Source organism: Struthio camelus, chromosome 7, assembly GCF_040807025.1.
Source record: "Struthio camelus isolate bStrCam1 chromosome 7, bStrCam1.hap1, whole genome shotgun sequence".
Lineage (NCBI taxonomy): Eukaryota > Metazoa > Chordata > Aves > Struthioniformes > Struthionidae > Struthio > Struthio camelus.
The window spans coordinates 22,439,574-22,462,996 of NC_090948.1; the positions used below are offsets into that span (position 1 = coordinate 22,439,574).

At 39.9% G+C, this 23,423-nt stretch overlaps 1 protein-coding gene across 5 annotated transcripts; it reads left to right on the forward strand.

The window, feature by feature from the left end:
- Positions 1-451: 451 nt before the first annotated feature.
- Positions 452-23,158, forward strand: ZFAND4 (zinc finger AN1-type containing 4). Of its 5 annotated transcripts, none has more exons than XM_068950225.1 (10): positions 452-625; positions 1,564-1,855; positions 7,665-7,740; positions 7,850-7,917; positions 9,866-10,052; positions 14,216-14,363; positions 15,249-16,433; positions 17,077-17,131; positions 20,072-20,189; positions 22,255-23,158. In XM_068950225.1, exons 2-10 carry the CDS (start codon positions 1,672-1,674, stop codon positions 22,388-22,390), a joined length of 2,157 nt encoding a protein of 718 aa, XP_068806326.1. In that variant the 5' UTR covers positions 452-625; positions 1,564-1,671; the 3' UTR covers positions 22,391-23,158. The 5 variants fall into 5 exon arrangements, with proteins under 5 accessions (XP_068806326.1, XP_068806327.1, XP_068806325.1 ...); XM_068950226.1 differs by lacking the exon at positions 452-625 and adding an exon at positions 648-666; XM_068950224.1 differs by lacking the exon at positions 452-625 and adding an exon at positions 669-881.
- Positions 23,159-23,423: the final 265 nt, after the last annotated feature.

Here is a 23,423-nt window from a genome sequence, read left to right on the forward strand (position 1 = left end):
AGCGCGCGTCGGTCAGGCCAGCTCTGTAAGGGGTTCCTGCTGTTGGCTTTTGCTAACTGAAGCCAGGGAGCAGGTTTTGCTGTGCCAGCACCAGCAGTCGAGGGAAGGGGAGGCTGCAGGGCCCGGCAGCGCCCAAGGCCCCAGCCTCACCTCTTCCTGCTGTGCTGTGGGCAAGGTGGCAGGAGGTGCCTTTTTCTTTGGGGGGGGGGTGTCTAAATCACAGCAGAATTTGAGGTACAAACGATGTTTTTGCAAATCTCCCTACTGTGCTGGCATGGTGCGACTTTGCTCTGCACCGCCCAACCCTGCCCTTCGTCTCTTTCCACTCTTGTGCCTTATGACATGGCCGCCATAAGCACCGCCCCCCCACTACATGTCCCGGGAGACACTGCGGCCGGGGGGCGGGGGGGGGCGTGTTGTCACGTGACTTCTGCAGCCGGGGGGGGGAGGTACTGCATCCGGGTCCTTCCGCGAGTGCCCGCCCCTCCCCCCCGCGTCTTAACGACCACAACAAGCGAAATCAACGCGCTGAGGCCGGCAGGACACCCATCCCTGATGACTCCATGGAGCACCGCCCATCGAGAGAGCTGATTGGGCGGGCAGCATGAGAACAGCCGTCGCATTGGTCGGTGGTAGGACGGCCGGCGGTGATGTCATAAAGGCTTGGTAGGCGCGGGGGCCGCCGGGGGGAGAGTGATAGTGGCGGCGCTGCTGGTGGCGGCGCGGGCGGCTGTCGGGCCCCACCCCTCTCCGGAGGCGGCGGCGGCGGCTCCTGCTCCGCCGGGGCTGCCGGGCTCCCTGAGGCGGGCTGCGCGGGGCGGCAGGGGGTCTTATCTCCCCGTGAGCCCCGCGCGGGCCCGGCGGCAGCAGCAGCAAGTGAGGTGAGTCCTCCCCCGCCCGGCGCGGGGCGGCTCGGTGGCCTGCGGGCCGGGGAGGAGGGGCGCTTCCTTCTTTCCCTCGCCCGCCCCCCTCCCCCCCCCCCCCCCCGGCGAGGCTGCCTCCTCTGAGGGAAGGGGCAGCATGCTCCTGGGGGTGAGGCGGGTGGGAGGGAGGGTGACTGGCCCGGGCGGCGATGCGGCGGCGCGGGGGAGCTGCTCTCGCTCCTTTGTTTGCGGCGCCAGGGTCCTGTTCACTGTGAGGGGCCGGGCGGGGCCGGCGGGGGCCGCGGCCGCCAGGGCTGGGAGCGCGACGCTGCTGAGGGGCGCCAGCAAAGCCTCTGCCCTTTTCCAAGCCCGGGCGGTCCTTGTGTTTCTGGTCCTGTCTGCGGGGAATTTTCCTTAATCGTGACCGTGCTGAGGGTTCAGCCCTCGTCAGGAGGCTTTGGGGATTAATTTCGCGGGTCAGGTGATGTCGATCGTGGAAAAAATAAAAAGAGAAATCCTCCTTGAAGCTTGAGTTTTAAAACTACGATGTTGCTAGTACTGTTTGTAGCTATCTGTTGCACAGGCTACATACCAATCTGCTGTTTTTTAACAACCATCTTATTTTTTCATCAAGAATAACCTGAAGCTCTCTTCGAAGTTGTATTCTGAGGTTGCTAGACTATGCTTGCTTGCTTTACAGGTGAAAAGTCCAAAACATGAACAGCAATACACCATACCTGTCCTCAAAGCTGACTTGGCTAGAAGTGGAGCATAGTTCCCTAACGCATCCTCTGGCAAGGAAGTTGTAATGGCCAACAAGAAAGAGCCTCCTTTTTTCAATGAAGATAACTTTGGACCATTTCACTACAAACTTCCTTTCTATGAAACTATGGAGCTCTTCATTGAAACGCTTACAGGCACGTGCTTTGAACTGCGAGTGTCTCCCTTTGAAACAGTCATTTCTGTGAAAGCTAAAATTCAAAGATTGGAAGGTACTGTTCTCTCTTTTATATCAGCTTAAACGTTGTCAGATTAGAGGAAGTCTTAATTTACAAATGATAACTATAATCATGCTAAAATCAAACCAGGTAACTTAAATGATTTATGCGGTATTAACTATAAGCTAGTACTCAGTTTATGATTTAGGCTTAATTGGAATTTATGTTTTTCCATTTTTTCTTTTCCTGTTATTTTGTGTATAATTGTTAAGATAAATCTCAATAAATCTGTAGTAAGTCGTTACTTGTGTTTACGTTGCATGGGAGATGCTATTTTCTGTGTTTAAAAGATTATCTGGGATATAGTTGTTTATCTGGGATTGAGTTGTTTATCAACTAGTCAAAGTTCTTCAAGCCTAGGCTGTAAAGTTGACTCTTGCCATATGTCTATGCTGCAGCTGTTTGGGCATGCTTGTGCTGTGACTGTTTCTACTTGGGTTAGCCAGTTAAGCCTAGTTTGGTTTACCTGTAATACTGTAATTACAGGAATAACTGTAGTGCAGGCAAATCCAAAGATGGCATGAAGTTACTGATGATAATTTTGTTTAGGTGAGTGCTGTTGTTCTGGCAGATGTCTATCTGAGCAGTGCTTGGTCTAAAAGTGATAAACTTGGTATGTCTTGCAAAGTGCAAACATCCTTAGAGTTATGAGGGCAGCCCTGATACTAACACAAGGAAAAAAGATGTGGATTAGTCCTCTTTCACCCCTTTCCTTCCATAGTAGGAATGACCCTGTGTAGGAAACGTGCTTTGAAGTATGTATGTATACAAGTTCCTTTGCTACTTTGCAGCAGTGCATCTTCTCTGACTTTGCAGGAGTTAGACAGCTGTGTTACTGTGTGAGCTGAGAGTACAGGGCTTGGTAATTTCCAGAAAAGGGATCCTCTCCTTCCCCAGTATACCTCTATGTGTTTATTGTGCTCCCACGTGTGCGGAAGTTGCCGTCCGGGAGATGTAACATGCGTTAGATTAGAATCTTAAAGGCTCTCCTCCTTTTAGGAAAACCTGCACTCAGGCACTGAAGCCTGGAGTTGTGCAGCAATAGCTGTGTGTTAGTCTTAGAACATACAAATATTGCAGCAATATGGGGGACTTCTCAAAGGTTGTATATTAGAAGCGTCACCTGGAGATGGCTAGAGTTTGCCCCAGTGTAGCTATATGGACATGCTTTTGCTTCTGGTAGACAGGGCAGTAGTTAAATACGAATCAGAGAACGTGTCGAGGTGCTCCTGGGTGCTAGGTGTGAAATACAAAAAGGAAAGGTGTTGTGTCATGGTTCCCCCCTTCCCCTGCGCTGATCTTGACTCCGTGGCTGAGTATAGTGGTGATGGCATGTTAACTAAGAGTGGAACATAGGCAATTTAGTACAGGAGAATGCAGATTATATGGACAGTGTAGAGTACAGATGAGGAATGAATTTTAAGGGCGGTAAGAAGAGACCAGTCTAAAGATGTGAGGAATCTGAATTTCTGTAGTCCAAAACAGGAGAGTGCAAATAGGTATACTGAAATATGCCTATAGCCTGTTATTATGGGCTAGGTGTGCCAAGTTTATGAGCGCATCATAATTCATAATAAGACCAGCTAGTACTGAAGTTGCAATATTGCTTATTAGGAATTTGGTTCACATGATATAATTCTTAGGATGATGAACTAATAGCTTAGATGCCTGCTATGTAAGCTTAAGTATATTTCATTAAAACATAAAATGTGAAGAGTTCACTGGTGCTTATCATTTACTTGACAAAAGTCAATTGGAATACCTTGATGGTCCGAAACAGAGTTAAAAGATCTGTAATGTCCTAGTTAATATGATATATAAGGGGCAGAGTGGTGCTTTCTCTATTGAAATTGGATTGGTGAGCTATGCATGTGCGTCTGAAGGGGATGGTCACACAATGGCAAACTCATTTTACGTTGTATTTGAGGCTGGTATTGCATATAAAAATAAACAACTTTTCAGTAACAACGTTCCTGTTATAGTGCCCAAGTTCAAGGAATTAATCACTCACATGGATGGAAAATCCAAAGTAATTTTGTGGCTGTAGTATAGCATGAAAGGCAAAAAGCTTACTTCCGTTTCTGCTGCCTTTTTTTTTTTTTTAAACTTTTTGTTATTATATTATGTCAACTTTTATGAGGTGTGAACTTCTCCCATTTAAACTATTCCTCTGGCTAGACAATGGGAGAGCAAGAACCTCACACTGCCAGGAGAATATATAGGGCCCTTGGTATGCTTATTACCTCGGTGGACTGATCTGTGTGTTGAAGATAATAGTATGCAAGCACACAAAATGAAAAATTATGGGGAAAATGATTAAATGTACCACTTGAGATCTCTGAGAACAAAATCTAGAATTGTAGCAGAAGTTAACAGATTTATTCAGAAGGTCTGGGCTCAGTCAACAATACCTCTAATTGTAAGGGACTGATAGTAAAACCAAATCAAGAGGAACTGATCTTTGCGTACAGCTGGAATATCAAAAGCTGTAGACGGTCTAAACTATAATAAGAAAAAATAATATTAATGGCACACAAGGAATTCTGAATACTTCTGATATTGTTTGTCATTCTTACTACCTCTTTAATGATCTGATGTGGAAAGAGAGTTTTAGACCGCTCTAGTAGGCGTTGGTATCTCACTAAGCAAGAGCTCTAGATCCTTCCAGTTTGTTTCAGCAAAGACTATGGATAACCCTTTTGTAAGGGGGCTCTAGCACATAGGAAAATTCTGAGCAAGTTTGCTTGTAAATTGAAGCTAAAACAGATCTGATGTGTGCTAGGATCAGATCCAGGCATTTGTCCTCGGACATGTTCTATAGTAACAAACACCATGTACTCAGTTTGCAAATTCATGTGTGTTATAATTCTGCCTTGGAGCCACCTAGAATAAATTGCGCTTCTACTCAGATCCACTGAATGAGCCTGTGTAAATGCTACATCGGAGAAGAACCAACTTCCTTAGTCTCTGATACCAGTGGCCTAAAAACTAGAATATTCTCAGTCAGCAGCAGAACGTACTATTGCCAGCAGTGCTACTTGCTCACTTAATTTTACTTGTTGTTGGCTATTTGTATGTTAAAACAGATAGTCTGTTGATGATCATGAATAGGATGGTACCTCGGTTTCAGAGTGGAGAATGAGATTTTTTTTTCACATGTGAAATAGCAGAATTTCATTGAAAAGTAAATCACTTTTTAAATTTTATTTTGAATAATAAACACTGCCCCTTCCTCGAGTGATCTCGTGTTGCTTGCTACATTGCAAAAGTCTTTGTGGCTGCTGTGCTGGAGGAGTTTAGGTTTCTTCTCTTGGAAACAAAAGTTGTTATAATTTTTCTAGAATGAACATCGGAATTGGACAGACAGTATACTAGTTTTGGTTAATTCATTGATCTGTCGAAGGATCAAAGGATCTGTCATGGAAACATGTCTGGTCAGTCATACAGGATTGAGTCTCAGGGAAGGAGATGGGGCTTGGTTTGTTTTATTTATTAATTTTTACTTGTGGGAATTGATTTACGTGGAGTGTTAAGGCCTTTGTTCACGTAGCTGGTTTTAAAATAGGAAAAAACATGAGATAGTCATGATATTTTTTTTCAGTGACTGCTTGGAACCGGACTGTGATCTATGTATGTGAACATCTTCCTTTTTACCTCTAAATTCGGGAGTTTTCTTGTTCTTGTCTTATAGTGAAGGGGACAAATGAGCTAGCTTTCAGAGTTGTTCTTAATTTTTAATGCTTGTGTTTAGTTCAAGAGAGAAGAACAGATGCAATAATCTGTGTGTGTGTGTGTGTTTTTTAATGTGTATGTACTCTCAGTTCCTGGTGAGAGTTGTTATTTTTCTTTGATCTGTTTGCTTTCATTATGTTGCTGCCTATCTGACCCTTTGCACTTCTTCCCTAGTGTAGCTAGCTTGTGGGACAAAATGAAGAGGAGCAGCCCAACCTCTGTGTAAGCAGGAACAGAAAGTGAACTCTTAAGAGGCTTTCCAGCAACTGTATTGGTTGAAAGATGACTAAATTGAGTTTGAATTTTGACTTTGAAGTTTGTGCTGTTTTAAATATAGCCTTTTGTATTTGTCCACAACACAAAATAAAGGTTGTTCTGAAATCTGCTTAGGGTTAAACTCAACCACATCAGTTTCTCCAGTGAGCCCACTTAGCGTGCCAGAAGGGTAACTAAAGCAATGAAGCTTAGGGGTAGATCTGGTAATCTAATTCAAGAAGAGGATAAGATCCCTGCTCTATTCCCCTTCCCACAAATTTTAGTAGGTCAGATTGTGTATTGAAACAGCTGTAGATGTGCTGACAGTCTGAAAAAAAAATCTCCAGTCCTCCTATAGCCTTAGCTGGGTAGCCCATTTCCATTTGAACATTGAGCTGTAGCTTATTGCTCTATTCTTCTCTCTTCTTGGTCATGATTTAGAGTAGACCAGTGATACAGTGGTATGCTGCTTAAGGAGAGGGATGCCACAGAGGTATCTTGCACTTCTCATTGTTGCCAATTTTATGTACTGATTCCATGTGTAAATGTTTCCAGGAAAGGCTCAGTATAATACAGAAAAGGGACAACTGACACACATTTTTCTTGTGCATGAACCTATAAAGCACATACTATTTCATCTGTATATAAATAAAGAATTCTTAGAAAGCAGCTCAAAAAGGAATTGGTGATAATGGCTTGTCTGGTTCCCATTACAGCCAAGACACTACAAGGGAAGGTTTTGTTTGTTTGTTTGTTTGTTTGTTTTTCAAAAGGAGAAAAGAGAGCTGTTCCTCTTCCCCTTAACCTTAATGTTTTTTGGTGATCAAAGGTCTCTTCCTTTCATAACTGCTGTGGTTTATAGTCTGTCTAAAAATTGGAGAATAGCGACCTTTTATTAAAAATGTGTAAAGGTCTGGTGTGGTACCATCTTATGCTTATTCTCTTTAATGTGTATTAGGTCTGTATTTAAGTGAGTTGACTGTGTAGGCAAAAAGAAACAGAGGTAATCATTAGGTAGAGGTAGATTTTTTTTTTTTTTTTAATAAGGAGCAAATACTGTCGATATACTTGCTTCCTTTAAATGAAAGATCATCATGCCAAAACTGTCCCCAAACTTATAAGTTGAAAAATGAGTATTATTGCGTATGTGTAATAGTATTCTGATGGTATAAAAGCACAGAGCAAAGTAGAAAGCAAAGTAGTCCTTTCAGTGTTTGCTGTACAGAGTTTGCCTAACTACTTACGGCGTTATGTTAGACAACTGAACTGTACAGGTTCTGGACTAAACGGTCCGGATAAACACTTTGAGTTGTCACCACTGCACTAGAGCTGCCACCAGCATTTCTTAATGGAACGTTGTCTTTACTGCGAGTAATGCAAAATATCAGCCCGGGATAAATTATTCAGCAAGTCTGTAGTTAGAGGTTTTATCCTGTTCTTATCAGCAGACAGAAAACTCTAAGGTATAGATAACAGGAAAAAGCTCTTTTACATTTACCAGGCAAGCGAGTAAGGGTTGCTTCTGGCTTAACTGAACACTTTCACAAACTCCATGTTGAGCTAAAAGATGGAGCTCCACGTAGGAGCACCAGCCTGCTAGAAACCTTAACTTTGATCTTAATAACTATTCAGGAGGTTGGGTATCCTTTCTGAAGTGCCAGTCCTTGTCCTATTTCCTTCCTTCTCCTGCTACCCCCTTTTCTCCTCTCCCTGTACTCAAGAGTTCTTTTTAAGAAAAACAAAAAAAACAAATATCCCCAAAGCCCTCCCACCAAACTTCAGTTTTAATCTCTTGTTTTGTTTTGTTTTTGGTTAGGTATTCCTGTCTCTCAGCAGCACTTAATTTGGAATAATATGGAACTGAAGGATGACTACTGTTTGAATGATTATAAGTAAGTATAGAAAAGTATAGAATAAGACTGCAACAAATGTTTCTAAATGATTGTTAACATAGGCAATAGAAAATGCTACAAAGTTTTATTTATTTATTGCCATTTACAGCATTTCAGAAGGCTGCACTTTGAAGTTAGTTCTGGCTATGCGAGGTGGACCTATTAACACTAGAAGAGGTAGGTGTTAATTCAGTTTAAAATAATGTATTCATGGAACAGTTATGACTGTGAAGAGATTTCTTGCTAAGCATTTTGGCTGGGCAGACTTCAGTGCAGAATTAATTGGAACTTTTAAAAATCTGGTTAGTAAGTGTCAGGCATTGTTTTAGTTTGATGATAAACTTGGTTATATGGTTCATCCATAGAGGAATGAAAGCATAAAGCAGAGAAATTCCCTTGGTGTTTTCACTTGGAAAGCACTTGGCATATCTTTTAGGCTGAGCATTACCATCGTAAGGTGAGCTGAGCTTTCAAAAGCAATCAAAACATGCCTAACGTTTGAGTGCTTTCATGTAATGAAATCTCAGTTGTAACAGTGCCCTAAGTATCATCTAACAAAAGTAGTTTTGTAAAACAATGCATATTTAAAACTGTATAAAATTTTAAGATGCATTATTGTAAGATAGTTATGTTAATCTTTGTTTCACGAGAATTCATTACCCTAAGAGCACTGATTGTCATTGGGCAGGAGCTACTATTAGAATAGTTCGATCTCTGAAAAGTTTACTGTAAATATTTAACTCTTCTTTCTGAAGAAGCTCCTGGTAGGAGTCCCAAGCGCTCTTAGTAAAAGAATAAAGGGATCTGTTCGCTTAGTGTAGCAATGTGTTGGGGAATTATTTCCTCTGTGTAAAATTAGAGGAGTGAACTAAACATTTTTTTTCTGATCTCAGAGTGGGAGAATTACCCAAATTGAGGCAGTTTACAAAAAAAAAATAATACAAGTTTTAATTAGTATGGTAATCCTGATTTTATTTTGGACCCATTCCTCTGACTTCCAGACAAACTCACCTCTAAAATAAGGTGTAATGATGATTTTATAACCTATACTTAGTGAACTGGAGGTCTTCTAACTTGTTCTATGTTCTGTTCCCCATCTTTTACTTCTCTACAGTAGTGCTCAAGAGGTACAGCTAGAAGTGTGTCCTATAGTCACCAACATAGAGAACACTTCTCCATTCAGTTTTTGGCAGTTAGGGAGAAGCATGACCTGGTAATCTTACCAGACTCATTGTTTAGTAACTGAACTGATGTATTAGGCTATCTGTTCTTCCATTTCTTTCTCTCCGCCCTATGCAATTATTGGCAGGATAGCTTTTCCTAAAGTGACATCCCATACGTTAAGGGACCAAAGAAAGGAGAGTAGTAACATGAAGGTGAGGAGGAGCAGCTAGTTTAGCATTAGAAATTACCTGGATTCCTTAAATCTTCAGGTTCAGGTTTGTATTTCTGTCACTTCAGTCAGTGTCTCCTGTAGGTAGGACTTAAAAATACCACTGAGCTGTCTCCTGAATACACAATGTCATAATTGGGTCTTCTATTCTGTAGCTTTCCTGAATGGTTTGGTAGCTGCTACTAAATTTCTTAAGTCTCTTACATCCTTCAGAAATGCTGAAAAGTGGAAGGCGGTTCAGAGTAGCTCTGGAATAGATTTTAATGTCTGATCAGGTGAATGAATGGGTGTTTTTAGAATACGGGGTTATTAGAAAAACAGTCCCATAGCAGTAAGCATTTAGATTTCTTTATTTACAAAGACTTTGTGTAATTCCTTGGAATTTATTTGTTACTAAAGAATTTCCTGAAGCGTACAGATGTAAATGTGTCAGAGAGGGAACTTCAGCTGGATGTTTTATGTATGCATGGCTAAGCATCTGAGTTGGATTTAGAGAATGCTACTTGCAGAGCAGCAAGAATGTTTGAAAGGGGCTGTTACACGTTGAATCTTTGATTGCTGTTGTCTTCTAGAAGACTGGCCTATTGGCGTGATGCTTTTGTATCATTGCTGTAGTTACCTTTAGACATAGTCAGAAATCTGAGGGTTTTTCCCTTGGGAGAGCAGGAAGTACAGAACTTTAAAGTTGATATAATTTGAATTTATTCTCTTTTTTTTTTTTCCTCTTTGTAGTTCCTGTGGAAGACCCTATTAGGGAAATGGCTGAATATATGGATCCCAGTAGAGATGAGATCTGGGAGAAGGGGCCATCCAACAAACAAGTTACCTTTTTAGTATATCGAGAAGGAGATCAGTTGAATTTCTTCCGTGTGGTAGACCGAGGAGATGGCACTTTAACACCATTATCTGAGTCTTTGAGGTAAAGCTGGTTTCAATCCATATATTTTTCTTCAAAAGGGGAATGCTGTAAAACTTTCAGCTAATAAATATTGACTTTATCAAAAGAATATATGGAGGCTTGGAGGAATAGTTCCTGAAGGACTACCAAAACGCTGTAGCTGGGTGGCCTAACTGTTCGGTAGGCTTTGTGGTCAGTGGTCGTTTTGACTGCCTCCTGTCACTGTATGTGTCACTACAAAGTGAGATAAAGCTGACCTAGTCACTTGAGACAATTCTTAACATCCCAATCCATCCTCAAAGGGAACATTTCCCAAGAGAGTCAGTTTGGCGGTATAAGGATATTAGAAATGTTAATTAAGTACTTTTTCCATCTTAAGGTACTTGCTTAGTTTTATAAACGTTTCTCTCTTCCCAGCCCAAGCTTACTTTTTCATATGGGTATGACTTCACCAAAGGATTAGTCAGGAAGGTAGTAGATTGGCAGTGCAAAATCCTGTCACAGTTTGCTGGAAGATGCAGAGGAGCTGCTCAGAATTATTACTACTAGCCTTTGGACATAACTAGGTCTCAGATTAGCTACTGTTGAGGCATGAAACTTGCCTGAGAATCACTGTCACAGAATTAAAGTACTGTTATCAGAAGGGCAAGTCTGTCACTTAAATTACTACCCTTTAATGAAGTGTGGTCTGGGTCATTTCTTTAAGCTCTTGCAAGTGTTAAAAACTATTAAAAACTTATTAGGTTCTGTATACTGCAGCTTTTGGGTAGGCTTTTTTCCCCCCAGAAAAACTTAGTATTTATACTATTGTAAGGAAGGGAGTTTTGGTATTCTAGGGTCTAGCTGCTTTTTCCTCCCAAGACTTGCACTGTTTGAAATAGGTATTCTTGTTCCTGTTTGCAAAATGAAAGCAAGGGCCTTCTACTAGGTCAATATTTGGTAGGTTTTTCTAGTTAATCCTTGCTTCTTTCCGTAGGGATTAGCATACGGACTGCTTTTTTGGCCTGTTGCTTCCCTTCCTCCTCCCCCACCGAAATGCTCACAGAAGAATTGATCTATACTCACATCCTAATGGAAGTGATGTTTACAGGCTATTGAAGTATCAGAGTTGAATTCTGAAACAGTGAATAGAAAGAGCTAGTGTCCAGTAGACAATTATTGGAGGGAAAGAGGAGGAAAGCTGCAAGTATGTCAGAGCCGTCATTTTATCTTTCAGCACCGATATTCTTCTACAGTAAATAGCCACGTATGGAATTGTATGCAGATTTGAAAGAGAGGGGAAAAAACATAATCAGTAGGAACTGAGCACGGTGTTGCTACGTTGGCCTAGACAGGCTTCTGGGAAGAAGAGCAGGCGACTGTAATTCCTTTTCTCACTAGTATCCTGACTTTGCCAAATTGTTCATTCATTGCTTTAAACGGAAAGAATCCCAAAACCAGTCCAAAGAGCTAAGACTGAGGATGTTATACTGCAAGAAGTTGTCAGAAGGAGCTTGAACTTTCATTTGTCAGTATAGTGGCCTCCCTGATACCTGCCCAGCCGTTCAAATTCTTGGGTTTATTGAGTTTTATTTGCATTTAAAATGAGCATGGACGATTGTCTGAAATTCTTAGTATTTCTCAGGTTCTCCTAGTCTGTAGATTAAATAGTAATTTACTTGGGATTGGCTAAACGTAGCAAACCAAAGGAATAAGCCACACTGATTTGGCTCTTGCAAGGACATCTTGGTAAGCCTTCAAAGTACAACAGTGTATGTAAAAGTCAAAGTATATTCTCCTTATGAAATGTTGTCATTGTTCAGAAGATCCAGTTAGGCTGGAAGCCTGCTGAGTTGAATGCATTCAGCTTGAACCACCTCTCTTCTTCCACATTTTCTATGGGAGTTCAGTTACAGGCTTTTCTACTAGGGCAGCCAATAGCTTTGGGGAAAAAAATATTTATTTTTATGGCTAATAATAATAAAACCTTACCAGGTCAGACTCTGTGGGAAATGGAAAAAGTGACAAAGGGAAGAGGGAATGGAAGTGAATCAGACCTCCTTTCCAATTGAGCTTTATACAGAAAGGCTGTGAATCACCCTTGGGATACTAGCATTTTTCGCACTGACGATTAAGAGTGTTTATACGTGTGGGTGTACTGGTGACTGAGCAATTTGAAGCACTCATTTATCGGCTTTTCTCATATTGCTCGAGCGTGGAGCAGGATTCAGTTACCTCAGTTTAGAAGTGGGCCGTTCATTTGAGTTATGTTTTATAACTGTCTAGACCGTTTTATGTTGTCTGTGGTTAAGTTAATGGTTAAAACATGACAAAGTGTAAATATATACTGTGATTATTTTCTCTGTATTAGAAGAAAATTGCTGAAGCTGTGGTAGAGCTGTGGTAGAGCAGGCACTAGCAACAAGATAGAGTGTTTCAACAAGCTACTGATTGTCTTTCAAGCGTGCATTTTACAGGCCAGATCTTGGGAACATTCACAATTATGGACAATACAATTCTAAACAAACACAATTTCAGTTTGAAATCTTCTCTTTGAAAAATGAGCTAAAAGCATCATCATGAGCAAAGTTCCCTGTCCCAATTTTCATGACTTCACAATCACAATCCAGTTAAACTCCTTTATTAATCCATTTTTGAAGTTCTTGCCTCCTATTTAGCCAGAAAATGTAAGAAAAATAGCAACATTGTTTTTGCATAAAGGAAAAAAAAAAAGGGAATGTTATTCCTCCTTTTTGTTTTCTATTTTTGCCTTAAGGGAAGGGGACTGCAAAGAATTATTTTCAGTTGATCATGACTTTTAAGTGTTTGTAGAGTTAAAATTCTGAAGCGATTTTCTAGTGCTGAATCTTTACTAGGAGAGGTGTAATATGCATGCTGGCTGTCCCTGTACGGAGCTGTTCAGTTCCTGGTAAGAAACTACCCAACTACTATGCAGTCTTGCTTTGAATTTGCTGCCATTTTATTCTTAAAGATCTATATCCTAGCTACCTTGCCTTCTGAACTTTGCTACGTTTTAAGAGATGAATTTGGAGAGTCAGTGAAAAAATACTGACTCTTGACTAAGGGCAGCAGAGTATTTCCAAGAACCAGGTAAGATGTCAGCTTTAATTAGTGATCACAGAACCGAGATCTGTTATACAAAGACAAGATTTTATATAGTTTCTTATAATTACAGGAGATGTAGCTTTGTATGGTTTTTTTGGAACTGACTTTCTCAGGGCACTTAGTTCTTCCTTTGTCTCTTTTAGAAAGAAGAAACTTCTGTTAAATCTTCTAAGACATTTGTATGAACAAAAGGGAATTGCCTAACTGTCACAATTTTTAGGTGCTGACAGCATAATGGGAGAATTAAAACACTTTTTAAAAAGTACTATACACAATGTTGAAAATTCATCAATTTGTAGTGAGTTGGACAGTTTTACAAGTTCTTTCATATCACTGTCAAATGTTGGACTTGTGTTACTGAATAATGCTTGATAGGAAAAACAAGTCAGATACTAAATTTAAAACATTGTCTTTTTCCATTCTGTGTTCTAACAGAATGCAAAAAGTCAGTGTGGTGCTATAAATTTCCAGTGATTGAGTTAAAATATTTTGTCTTTGAATCTGTTTATTTTTTCCGAATGTTGAGACTCTTTGGAAATCTAAACTGATCCTTTTTTATTTATTTTTTTTTTTTATTTTGAAAAGGAGAAATAGAATATCACATCCACATGGGTGACCCCTCCATTTCCATTTATGGTGAGAACACCCCTCAGGATGGATAGAAATTTGGACTTTCCTTCCATGCCAGTGTCTGGTTAATTGGAAATCTGATCAGCTTGTTGTCTGAGTCACACTGTTAACAGCTTTGGCCATACCTTCAGGAGACACTTGTGGAACTGGATATTGCCTCTGTGGGGAAAATATATAGTGAGTGTAAACCAACTGTATATAGCATAACGACTTCCCAAAAATTGGGCTATGCTCTGATTTCAGCATCGTCACTTTGTATGAGTGCTCTAATAAGGAATGTTTTATGTTCTAAAATAAATGGATTTGAAATGTCTTTGCACATGGTTTTACATAATGCTTTGTCAACAGATCAACTACGGATTTGGCTTTCTAGTTGTGAGAATACTCTACATTGAAAACATAATAAAGTTTCTTGATCAGAGGGTAAAAACTTTCTTTTTTATTTTCAGTGGTGGTTCAGTTTATAACTTATATGCTGATGATGAAGACGAAACAGAGGCATCACCTTCTGGCCAACAGATTATTGAGAATTCAATTACTATGAATAAAATGAAGCTGCTCAAGGCAAAGATGGAGAACATGAATCTGAGTAAAAAGGTGAAGCTGTAGGTTCAGTTCTTCTGTTATCAAATGACCTGCACTTTCCTGGTACCGGTCTTGCTAAAAAACAGATCAATTACTTTTTGGCTACTCTCTTGGGAAGTGGAGTGATAAAGGATGAATGATTTTATTGTCTGTCATTTAACATCGTGGACATCACTGTGTAAATGTTCTTCTGCTGTGGGACATTGACTTTTCTTGGATCTCTCTCTCAGCATTCAAAGAATTCACTAGTTGTCCTGGATTTATTTTGTTTTCCGGTGCTTTAAGTAGCAGTGTTGTGCAATACTGATCTGGTAAAATCAATAATATGCTCTTAAATGACACTTCATTAGAGATAATGTAACTGGAAGACCTATAAACTTAAATATAAGAATGAAATCACCTAGTAGATGAAGCATTAGGCTGATGTTCAGGAGATCTGGATTAAACTTAACTGAGAGATTTAGTAAGATTTTTTTAATAGCTGTGTCTTGGTTCCTATGTCTATGTGTAAAGCAAAGATGTTATACTTCCTGTCTTTAATCGTTATCTTGTCTGAGACAACTCTTCTGAACAGCCTTAGTGTTCTGGCTTCCCTTTTCCTCTGATAGGTGGCGTATTTACTAAAAAATAATTTTTTCTAATTATCATCTTTGATTGTAATATGCGGCTGTTGGGGTGAAGTTTTAATGGCTAGTACCAGATGAGGTAACAGAATAAATAACTTGATGGGGCTTTCCGTCCTTAAACTTTCTGAAATGCTAGGACTGTCATCAGAGTCAAGTCTTTGAGTATGACCATAGTGAAAATACTAACTGCTTTTTTTCCCTCTTCTTTTCTTTTTTTTCCCCCTCTTTCTCTGTTTTCCTTCCTTTTTTTTTTTTTTTTTCCCTCTTATAGCCTAAGAAAACTGTCAAGGCGAAACCTCGTCCTCCAGTGGTTCCTCGACCATCTAGTAGTTCAGTGTCTGCTGCTGCTCGTCACAGGTTTTTAAGAGTGCTCCCCCATATTGGACAGTCCTGTCTACCTCCTCCTGGGAATTCATATCCTTCAGAGTCTTCCCAGAATGCGCTTTCAGCTTTGGCTACTTTGGCCACTGCTGGTATAACAATGCCATCTACAACTAATGGCTTTCTTAAGGAAGATGACACCTGGCAGAGCACCTCTTGGTCTCAGTCGGTTAGTAGCATTAGGTTACCACCGAAAATATCTCGTGTCGAACTAGAAAATACAAAAATACCGACAAATAGTATTCTGACTCCTGCTTCATCTCTGCCTACAAATTCAGAAAAATCATCTGAAAATGTGACCTCTACAAGTGAGAAGGATTCTATTCTTTATGCAAATCTATCAAGTTTAGAACCATGTGGAACAGAAGAACAGCTTCTACCTGAAACTGATGCTTTTGCTTTGTTAACAGAAGCAAGCACCACTGAAAAGTATAGTGAGATATATGGCATAGGAAAGGTGAACCCAGAACTTGGACTGTCTGATAGGGATGAAGAGTCTAAGGTTGTAGAACAGCATAGAAAACCTATTAGTAAAGTGCTGAGCACTGCAGCAATGGAGGCTGGGCTTCTCAGTACTCATGAATTAAGTCCTCAGAAGAATACACTTTTATCACCTCTTAGGTATTCAGCACAAGTGGCACATCACAGCTCTCTGAAACCGCAAACACAACCTAAATGCTTTGAGGTTGGTAACTTGAGATCTGCAGCTCCTCCAAACGTGCTCCGGTCTTTGGAAGTTCGCAGTATAGCAGATTCCTCTTTTTCTAGGACTACTAAATTTCGTGGCATGAAGGTAGATTCACTTGGCAAAAGACCTGATGTAATTTCTGAAGTGGAGCCTAGGGACATTACAGATATGGCTAACAAAGCATCCAAAGAACCTGCAAGTTCTATTAATAACTTAGGATTTCTAGCTTCGCTGGCCCGAAGTGCAAGCAGGGAGAACTTGCAGAATTCCTGTGGGACAGGCAGGTTTTGGACTTCTGGTATTGCACTGCCTACAAACCTTCAGCGTTTTCAGGAAGAAAGCTTTAGGAAAACTGCTCCCCCAAATGAAGCTGCTGAATACGTTCTAGTGAGTACTAACACTTGCGAAGAAATTGCGTTTTTCCTGTTTTTTCTGGTTCTGGCATTACGAGAGCCATGTATTTCTGGTGCATGTGTCTCTTTAGGGAATGCGGTTGGGGTGAGGAGCAGACTTAAATCCCTTATACTTTGGAACTGTTTTTCTAAATTGCTGTTGATATCTCTGACTGCATATTTATATAAATGGGTCCTAGAAACAATTTTTCCAAAGAATTAAAGCGATTGTTTAGTTCACAACCAAAATTCTTAGTTTTTGCAATGATGCTAGTAGAATTATGAGTATTTGTTTGAAATGTCATCTTATTCCTGCTGCTCGTTAGTTGTCACTTGTTCTAAAGTTTGCACTGTGACTGGCACCATATGTGCCTAACTTCAGGCTTCTAAGGTACTATGTTGTTTTGATATGTTGTTAAGTATGGGGAGACTATTAAATAGTCATTTTGAGCACGACTTTATATTGTTGAATTTTAAGTTATTTTACAAAAGTTGTCTTGGACTCCCTTCGTAGGTACGTTGACTGATTAAAACATTGGTTTCAAACAAGCTGGTACCAGACTGCCTAATCTTTTATTTAATTCCCATCTGCTAGTAATTTCCATGTGGAAATTTTCTTATTTTTTTTTCTTTTTAAGCCTGCACATGGGCTTGGAATGAATGGAAGTGTTGCAGCTGTAGGGAAAAGAGTAGGTAAGTAATGTAACTTAATAATTGAAGATGACTCTTAAGCCTTTCTTGATTTATCAAATACAGAGGGCAATAATCATATCGTTGCAAGGTATATGTATTTTGAAGTCATTGCTTTACTATGTTTTTTTAGCATAGTATCAACCTTTTATAGCTTAAGCAGTTCTTTAATATACAGATTCCATCCTGATCTTAGGTAGACTTTACTGTGACTGTCTTCCTAGCTTTTATTATTAATAGTTAGTCAATCCTACATATCACCCATAAAAATAAACGTGACATTCTGCTCTGAAGCCTCTATAAGGTGAGTTCTGTGAATACTTTTGTGTATACTAAAATCAGAGGGACTGCTTTCATTATTGATACTGTCTTTAAGGCTGAAGTCTGAGCGTAAAGAATTTGACAAAAGGAAAGCAGGGAGGATGCAGTAAAGGCAGTGATGCTGAAGATTACTAATATAGTTTCAATTTTTTCCCTAGTTCTTGGGGCACATGTTGTTCTTCCTACCCAAGGCCTGTTAACTGTGGAGTGCTTAGCACTTGACATCTACTGAAAATGGATGTGTTGGCCTAAACGAGAGTTTCTTATGTGTTAATTCTTTCGGGAAGAGTGAAACTTCAATCTAAGTACTTCTAAAACTCTTAATCCATGTAAGTTGCGTTATAGCCTGAAACAACCAGGTTAGATGTTAGGGAAAGGGAAGAAGAGTATTGCCAGCTAGTGTTATTTCAATTGAACATAAGTCTAGGCCATATTAACTCTCTAAGAATGCAGTACGTAATACAGGGGCTGTAGCTTCTGCCTCTTTCCTGGAAGATACTTTTTCAAGCAGTGGCCAAGAAAATAACTTTCCTGGCGGTGTTCAAAAGCATGTTTAAGAAAAGCTGTAATGTATTTGCTGAGTCTTCACAAGGTTCCACCCCGCTCCACACCCCAGTGTGCATGTGTTGCCTTGGTAAACACAGTGATTTGCTTGTCTTCTGCATCTTCTGAAAGCCCTTTTCTTGGCTCATTTATGTCAACAGATGACTATGGACTCTAGGTCTTGCAATCTTTTCCACAGTGGGCCAGTCATCCTAGGCAGTGAGAACGTTGCTTCAACCGTGGGATGGTTGAAGTATTGCTGGTTTGGTAATGTTCAGAACTCAAGCCTAAGTCCAAAGGCAGTGCCTAACGTCTGTAGGCAGTTCCAAGAGGCCTGGCTTACCACGGCAGTTACTGAAGACGGTGGCCAAAAGCATCTGCTAAGGATTCTCAGCAGGATCAGCCTGTTTTCTCCTTCACGCACTTGACTTGCAGTTTGCAGACTTTCTTCTTTCTGCATGGCTTTAGGAAAGGAGGCATGCGTTCCAGGATCTTAAGGTCCAGATATAGAGAATTGGCTAGAAGATGGATTTTCCTGACATAGCAACTGCAACAGCAAAATTGATACAATTGTAATGGTTTAAGAGCAAAAGCTGTTAAAATAGTGATTTCTGTCTTCCTTTCACAACTGAGGGTGCAGCTTTGAATTAGCAATCAGCCTTAATAAGCAGGTCTGTCCGTACCTACTCCATGGCAAACAAGGTAATACCATAATAGCCTTACCTGCATTGTGGGGAAGCCCACCTTTCTATAATCTGCTTTGTTTCGGTGGTCTTCAGATTAGACAGAAGTGTATTTTCCAAAAAGTTCCAGACGTCAAAACAACAAAGTAGATGTCATTATATTGTGCAGGCTTTTGGAAGAAAGGTGGTTGGTAGTGATCTCCTGTATAGCTGGCCAAAGGAAAAATAAGTTTGTCATCTAAGGTTTTGATTTATTTATAATTACTTTCTTTTGTAATTGCTGTAGGGCCTGTCAATATGAGAACAGATATATTATTTATATGTTTAGGTATGGCCCACGGTGGGGACGGTCTTCAGCCTCTGTTGTCTTTACAAATTGCATCAGCTGATGCTTTGGAAATAGTATGCTTTTAGATTGTTTTGATAGCCTGGACAAACATTGTCTGGAAGTCAATGTTTGGCAGTGATGGCTGTAACGTGAAATGACTGTCTGGTGTTACTGTTCAACGTAGCCTGCTGTATCTCAGCTGAGAAATGACTTACTGGGGCCGAAGGTGTGCTGGGTAAAGAACTCTTCTCAACTCAGGAGGTTGTTTTTCTGGGAGCTTCCTGACAGTATAGTGGTAGAAGCACTGAAAAAAACAGTTGAGAGGATGTGCTGCTTATTTTCAGTGTCCTATGGTATGGTAAGGATGAATGATCAAGTTGTGGACTAAGGGCTGCTTTGTGGAGAAGGAGGGAAGCTGCCTTTTCTTTACATGCCCTCTAAAGATAAAGGGAGAGCCAAGAGTTATAGGGCCAAAAAAAAAAAGTAAAATATTTTTTTGTCAAGTACAGAACTCTGAGGAACACCTGCAAAGTGCATTATGAAAGGACATAGCTAAATAGAGGCCTTTAGTCTAATTATGTGCTTTTCTTGCATTACAGAGTGCTAGCAAGATTTTAAAATGTTGCTGTATTTGTTTGGCAAACTTGAGTTAACTAGCTACTGAATTTACTAGACACTAGGTACTTGAATGCTTAATTGATTTTTCTGGAAAGCCGTTGTCTGCAGTGCTTTACCAGTCACGTTATGTATTTCTATTTTGCATTTATAAAGAGCATTAGGAGATGTTTCTTGACGACTTTTGTAACTTCTCGCTAATGTGAACTATTAACAGTTGTCAAAAACGTGTCCAAGTCCCACATTCTGCTGCCTCTTCCAAAGGTGGTGTTAGGCTTGAGGTGCATTTTCTCTTTTGGCTTTTGGGCCCCCCTTCACCGCCTTTAGGCCTGGGGGACCCACTTGAAGTATCCTAAGAAATGCAAAATGAATCTAGATTTCAGAAGATAACATTTAACTAGTTTCTGGTCAGGAATAAATAAAATGTCTTTGTTGTCTCTCTACCTCTGAAAGCAGGTGAAGCAATCCATCTTCCACCTGTGAATGGCTCAATTCAATCAAAAAAGAAAATTACAAAGCATTGCTTTCTTTGTGGCAAGAAAACTGGATTGGCAACCAGCTATGAGTGCAGGTAGGCTGAGTATATTACCAGCTGTTATTTAAAATGGATAGCTGGGTTAACCAAAAGATTTACTATGCTGTATGGTATTCCTTAAGCGTAACAATCAAAAGGCAGCTTTCAAAAAAAGTTGAAAATTGTTTGTCGTTCTCAGTTCAGTAAAGCTCCAAGAAGCAAAATTCGGGAATGTTGTACCTGTTCTGCTGTTGAGGTGTACGTTGTCCCAGAAAAATCAAGAAGTGAGAGGTATCAGGAAATAGTGAACATTTTTAAAAAAAAAGAGAAAAAGAAAAAAGTAATATAAAAGACTAGTGTGGGGAGAACTTGTTAAAGGTTGAGGAACTTTGCAGAACATGAATCTGTAGGAATTTGAGGAAAAACTTTTTTGTTACAGTTTTTTTAGGAAAACCTACCTCAGATTAGGCTCTGTCATTACATGGCTGCACAGTCTGTGATTGCCTCTTATGAATTTTTATTATTGATCAATGTGTTCCAGTTCTTGTGACACTGCAGTCACCTTTGAGCTTCTAGAGCACCTCAAAAGCAGAACTGAGTGTACTGGTCCCCCAAATCATGGCTTGCTGGCAACTTACTGTCCTTGAGTCCTGCTGCAGTTGGTGGTCACTGGAGATTAAAAAATACATATATTTTCCCTTTTCTCAAAGTACAGTATTTCCACAGCATGTTCTTTTTCTTGGTATCATTTCCTGTGAGCTAATAAAGGTTAGGAACTGCTGCACTGAGAGCTATATTTGAAACCGATCTGGGTTAATGTCGGTCATCAGCAAAATGAACGAGACCCTGCCATTGGAGAATTGTGATGGAGAGTTGCAGGGTGAGGAACTGCCTCGTTACCGACTCTGATTTTTTTTGTAGCAATTCTGGACATTACATGCTTCTCTGCTGAACAAATAGCTATGAGTTTTTTCTAGAAATAATCAAAGCAGGTTTCTTAAGGTTAAAAATGAAGCACAGAAAAGGGGGAAAATCATGCATCTCCAAGAATAGCATTCGTTTTAGTTTCAAAAGGAGCAACCATATAACCTTTTACTAGAATGGAGCATCAACCAAGTAAGAAATACAGCTGTAAGAGAGAGCCAACAATTACAGGACCAAGAACCAAAGTAAATCAAATTTGTTACCAGATACACAAGCCTCAGGAACAGCTGCGAAGTTTTATAAAGCCAGATAGATAAATAGAGGATTATTATAGTCTATAATGTGACAGTAATTTGCATGAGCTATTGTCAACCTGTTTGAAGAGAATTTTGATTCCGAGTTACGTCATTGCTTTACTGGCAAGAAGCAACTTTGTCAAATGACTTCAGGCAACAGGACACTAATATTAGTCTCCTCTTCAAGCACTTGTTCGGATCAGGTACAATGTATATATTGTCCTTTCCTCTTGTTAGGAGTTGTATCTGTGGTGAGTTGTCAAATTGGAAGGTGAAATCATAATCTTAACTCAATGAATTTGCAACTGATACTGGAGAGATGCACCCTTATTCAGTCATGGAGGATAATAGTCATGTTCCCTAGAATTAGTTCATCTGTCTTCACAGCTGACTAAATCTATAATTACTAATCTGAGTTTATTTCAGGCAGAAATCAGTGCTGAGCTGAACATCTGTCTTGTTGCCTTAAATGATGTGGGTTTTTTAATTAAAACACGTTATGTGGATTTCACTTATTTTGGGTCTGTGTATTTGCCCACTGAATTCTGCCTACTGGTGTTGTGTGAGATCTTTTTTTTTTTTTTTTTTTTTTTTAAAAAAAAAAAAAGCCAGCAACAAAGCAAGCCCATCGTTCTTCACTTATAACTGCTTGTAATCCTGGTTAGCTGATTCTAGGAGTTCCGGTCTTGCTTAGCGTCCTAGCTGAAGAGACCATTGGGTCAGAACTGCACCATTCAGTGACAAAAATGTCATTGTGATTACCCCACCAGTTAATGTTAGCAGTCGAGGATGATTAGAATCCAAAGAGTTAGGTTGAATAAACAAGATGTGATTAAGCCAAAAGGCTCCCAGCATGTCAGAGAGATAAAAGCTTGTAACATCTAATATTCTTGATTCTTCAGATGTGGAAACAACTTCTGTGCAACTCACCGCTATGCAGAGACTCACACCTGCACCTACGACTATAAGAGTGCAGGGCGAAGGTATTTGCAGGAGACCAATCCCGTCGTTAGTGCACCAAAGCTTCCCAAAATCTAACATGGTTGTGCTACATGTGGCCGTTCTGCCATTGAAGAATTGTATTGCATTCAGAGAAGCACTTGCTTAAACTGCATAATTTTGCCCTGCTCCACTTCTAAAGATTTGCCAAGTAACAAAAGCACATGAGGATGCATCCTGTTGAAGAATAATGTGAACACTACTGCAGTTAACACTTTTCTTCTTTAGCGAACGGAAAGTTAAAGATAGTTTTTAAAAACTTACACTATGATTTAACTGTTACTGCACGTCTTGTGTTAAGTGTTTTATATTTGGAAAGCTATTTCACTAGACAAGTCTTTAAAAGATGCACTTTACTAACTTTATTTACTGTATAACCAGACTTGAGGGAGTTCTGTAATAAGGGTGTCATGTAATGTCTTCTGTACTCTTGCGTTTTTTGTCCATTGCGTGGGATTTTTAAGTTATTTCGCTAGAAAAATTCTTCCCTCCTCTTTCTTTAAACAGCCTGTTGAGATCTTCAAGGGGTAGTGCGTTCTGTCCCTCTGTTCCATTCAGATTGGTGTTCATTCACTGTATATCCATTCTGAAAATAACATATCATGTTAATCACACTTTCTTAAAATAATACTATTTATAGGGCAAGTTTTTTTAAATAGAAAATTTCCCCTTTGTTGCCATTAAATATAAGGAACGATTTATTTTAACTTTTTTTGTAATCCTAGATTTTTTTAAGACTTCACAACTTGGTTTGTTAAGATGTTGAATGCTGTTACTGGAAGAAATTCTAATAAATATTAAATTTTATTCTGGTCTATGCTCTTACAATAAATGCACAAAATAACTTCCTATTTTACAGCAGGCTCCCAATTAAGATTTAGATTTTGTTATTTGGGGGGAGGGGAGGGGGGATTTTTGTTTTTCGAAAGCATTGACTAGTCTCTGCTCCCACTGAAGTCAGTGGTAAAACTCCCACCCACTTCATTAGGAACAGTGTGACCAGTACTATGGGCTTTGAATAAACCTTCTGAAGTCTTGCAGATGTGCCAGCAAAGGCAAAATGGGTGTTCAG

Coding starts and splice junctions, on each gene's coding strand:
- ZFAND4 (XM_068950225.1), top strand. CDS start 1,672: ATGGCCAACAAGAAAGAGCCTCCTTTTTTCAATGAAGATAACTTTGGA. Junction 1,856..7,664: donor TAAAATTCAAAGATTGGAAG/GTACTGTTCTCT, acceptor GTTTTTGGTTAG/GTATTCCTGTCTCTCAGCAG. Junction 10,053..14,215: donor CCATTATCTGAGTCTTTGAG/GTAAAGCTGGTT, acceptor TTTTATTTTCAG/TGGTGGTTCAGTTTATAACT.